Here is a 4,118-nt window from a genome sequence, read left to right on the forward strand (position 1 = left end):
GATCTACCACTTTTTTGAGCATCTACCACATCTACCACTCAAGGTCTGAAATCTACCACATATCCGCGTTTTTGAGGAGTATTATTTATAGTCGACATAATTTTTTAAATTTTAAGAGCAAAAACTGTCCAACACTAAACACTATATGGTAACAAGAATGATATAATTCATGATTCTGCATACTCGGCGGCGATGAAATTTCTCAAGTAAAAGTAAACAAAGCCGAATGGGAGGATAAAATAAACTGTAAAATGGTAAATAGTAAAATATTAATAATACGTTTTTCGACAGGAAACGTGGTGTTATTGTGTTAAATTACAAAATATATGATTTATAAAAAGAATTAATAGTGAAAATGTGCGATTTTTGTGAAAGTATTAGCAAATTTAAGTGCTTCTAAAGTTTCTGAGGCGTTGCTTGCTTCTACTTGAGAATTGTCAAAGTCGGTAAATCCCAAGTAGCGGTTTTTGGAACGTGCTACATTTGTTCGCTACATCGTGATGTGATAAAAAGAAAAGCTGGCATCACTCCGCAAGGTTGCAGAAATCTCCTGAAATATGTTCGAAATATATATTGCTATGGAAAAAACTGCTTTACACTGTTAAGGAAGAAAAATTGTCAAAACTCAATGCAATCATTAGCAACTTCAAAATTAAATTTTTTTTAGAGTCTAATTAAAAGTTTGCAATTTAGGTAAAACCATGCCGAATTTTTTGAATTTTTTTACAAAGTTTGATCTAAAACCTGAAATCTACCACATTTTTTTGAAATCTATCACATTTTTCCCCGCACACAGAATTTTTTTTAATCCGATCACTGCCATCAACGTGAATCAATACAACACAACATATTGTGCGGTAACGAAACTGTTTTTCGTATCGATACTAAAGTGTGTTGCATGTATATGTACGTACATGCATGCATGATTCCTGTGACCCTCCAGTACTGCTGGATTCAATCGCTACTTTTGAACCGCTACTGCACCGACTCCTAGGTAAGTAGCTACTCTATTAACCCTAGGTAGTGCACATGGTAGTGCGGAGTCGAACCAGATAGCGAAAAACTACTACAGAGGGCGCCCATAAATCACGCAAGTGACTACTTTAGTAACTTCCGGTAGTGCAGAGAGAGCTGATGGTGACTACATTGCCTTGTAAAAGTAATCGATCAAATACACTGCAAGTAGTCGGTCGGTAATTGACGGAGTTTATCACGTAGCTACCGATTCAGCAGTCCTGTAGTCGCTCCCCCGTACTGCAGGGGAGGTACAAGTGCTTGATTGTATCAAATTGTTCGAATCGATACAAAAATATGATGCGTCTATACATATGTATATATGTATTTACATGTATGCATATGGACGAACGAACATTTCCTTTCGCTGCAAGATTTGTTGCGATGATTCTTGTGAGGTACAAGTGCTTGTATCAAAAGTAACGAGTAAAGTAACGATACGAAAGATACGGGTGTTGATTGGATTAGTAACGAATACATACGGGTATAAAAATTTTCGTTACTTTTACAGCTTTAGTCTACAACAACAACAGTAACGTCGATAGCGGCAGCAATAAACTTCAATTCGGCAAGTATGAACAGCCAACAAATGACTTTTGCAAGGGGAAGCTGCAGTGGTGTAAGTATGAGCAGTCATATTACACGAACGCATGCTGCGCAGGAAGTTATGTTCCCTGTCGTAACGACGATTCCAACGCCAAGGTCTTATTTGGATGTTCAATATATGTAATTTGCCAATAAGGCCGTGATTATGCCACCAATTTTAATTGACAATCAAAAGAGAAAATTTTCGCTGATTGGTGAGAAGTGGTTAAGCTCCGTTTGCTGATTGGCGAGCACAGGGTTGCTGCTTAAGAAATGCCTTTTTCCATTTCATACAATTACGCACACAATGGCAGCACTGAGGTAAAAATGCAACTAAAAACGCATCGAAATTGAAGTCGGAAAATGAAAGACGGAAGAAAAACTTAATATTTTTTCTTTCTTTAACATTTAATTTTTATAATAATATTTTTTTAATATCTGCTTTATAATAATAATAAAAAAATATTTTTTACTATTCTAATATTTAATAATAATACTTTTTCGCAAAATAGCCTATTGCCACCCTGAAAAATTGGCGTGCTGGCTGTTCGGTTCACCCAGCAAATCGTGCTTACTGTTCGATTTCGAAAATTCTCTCACTCCGTGCTGTGCACAACAATAATTGCACGGTGATTGCCAATCGAAATTGGTGGCGTAACCACGGCCTAAGCGCATCAGCTGTAAGAGGTAGTGAGCAGATGTTAAACTCAACGAATCTTTCTAACTTCAACTCATTGCGAAGATATGAGAACAGAACGTTCAAAATCAAACGAATATGTGTACTGTATATGTGTACAACAATATTAAACTTGGGTTGAATGAAATCATAGATATGTAGCCAGATTTCGATCCATGCAAAAATGACATTACATCTGTGCAGTTTGTTGAAAGGGTAGAGCAATTGAAGATTGCGTACGATTGGACGAGAGACTACAGTCGAACTTCTCTATAACGAACTTCTCTATAGCGAATTTGTCTCTATAACGAATTTTTTTGAAAAACACTGCATTTTCCTGATGTATTTCACACATTTTTACCTCTCTATAACGAATTTCTCTATAACGTAGTTTTCTCTATAACGTAGTTTTCTCTGTAACGAAGCTTATTTAACAACACAACTGGTGTTTTATGTACGAAATAAACCTCTCTATAGCGAATTTTTTTAGCAGTCGCAATATTCCAATGAATTTATGCACACACAAATATTGCGGTAAAATACGTTACATTTTGTGTGCCTATTTCAAGGAAAAAAAAATAAATGAAAGTGAGTAAGAAAATCTTAGTTTGTAATAAGTTTTGTGCTGCAAGGTTGTTTTCAAATTAAGATGTCTAAGCGCAAAAGTTTATCTTTTGAAGAAAAGTGTCTTATAATTTCTGCAGTATCACAAGGAAATAAAAAAAAGAAGGATATTGCTGCAGAGTTTGGAATTTCTCCAACTACTTTGTCAACAATTTCGATGAATAAAGATAAGATTCAAGAATCTAGTTCTTCTGGTATACTTCAGAAATTTAAGAAAGCTAGATCCTGTGAATATCCTGATGTTAATGAAGCCATGATTAAGTGGATCACCGTTGCAAGGCATAAGAACATTCCACTTTCCGGACCGTTAATCAGAGAAAAAGCTGTGGAGTTTGCAGAATCATTGGGATATTCCGATTTTGTAGCTAGCGCTGGTTGGCTTGATAAATTTAAACGAAGACATAACATTGTTGGAAAAGTTGTTTGTGGTGAAAGCGGATCCATTGATATCCAAACTCGGGATGATTGGATACAAAATATTTTACCTTCCCTTATTCAAGAATACGATAAGAATGACATATTTAACGCTGATGAAACAGGATTGTTTTTTAAATGTTTGCCATCCCGAACACTAGCCTTTCGAAATGAAAAATGTGTTGGTGGCAAAAAAAGCAAGGAAAGAATAACTGTCATGGTAGGTTCAAACTGGAGTGGAACAGAAAAACTTAGACTCCTTGTCATAGGAAAATCCAAAAATCCTCGTTGTTTTAAAGGATTACAATATCTAGAAGTGGATTACGAGAATAACTCAAAATCTTGGATGACTAGTGAATTATATGAGAAGTGGCTTCTAAAGTTGGACAAAAAATTTGCGGCTCAAAAAAGGAAGATTTTACTTTTTATTGACAATTGTCCAGCACATTCTATCAAATCAGTATGGGCTTAATAGTAAGTACAACATATCCACTCAAGAATCATGAAGAATACCCACTAATATAGTTTTTTATTTAGATTCAGAAAATGATGACTCTGACGCTGATGAAGAAGAAAATGAATTGCCAACATTTTCTCAACTACACTCATCTTTCAACACAATAAGAACATTTATGGAATCAAGAAATAATATCCCGGATGAAATTTTTTCCTTCCTCAATAGATGTGAAGATTTTGTCGATGAAGAGAAATTTAAAAGTTTGAGGCAAACGAGAATAACGTCATTCTTTCATATTAAATAAGTTTTAATGTTTATATAAATTTGTATGTATCGAAATAGCATCTA

At 35.0% G+C, this 4,118-nt stretch overlaps 1 protein-coding gene across 1 annotated transcript; it reads left to right on the forward strand.

Annotated features, from left to right (window-relative positions):
• Positions 1-3,062: 3,062 nt before the first annotated feature.
• On the forward strand, positions 3,063-3,785 carry LOC108365927 (tigger transposable element-derived protein 4-like). The gene has a single exon (XM_017620149.1). It carries the CDS (start codon positions 3,153-3,155, stop codon positions 3,783-3,785), a length of 633 nt encoding a protein of 210 aa, XP_017475638.1. The 5' UTR covers positions 3,063-3,152.
• The last annotated feature ends 333 nt before the right edge of the window (positions 3,786-4,118 follow it).

The sequence above is a fragment of the Rhagoletis zephyria genome, unplaced genomic scaffold, assembly GCF_001687245.7.
Source record: "Rhagoletis zephyria isolate East Lansing unplaced genomic scaffold, Rhagoletis_zephyria_1.1 Rzeph_scaffold_02062, whole genome shotgun sequence".
Taxonomy (NCBI): domain Eukaryota; kingdom Metazoa; phylum Arthropoda; class Insecta; order Diptera; family Tephritidae; genus Rhagoletis; species Rhagoletis zephyria.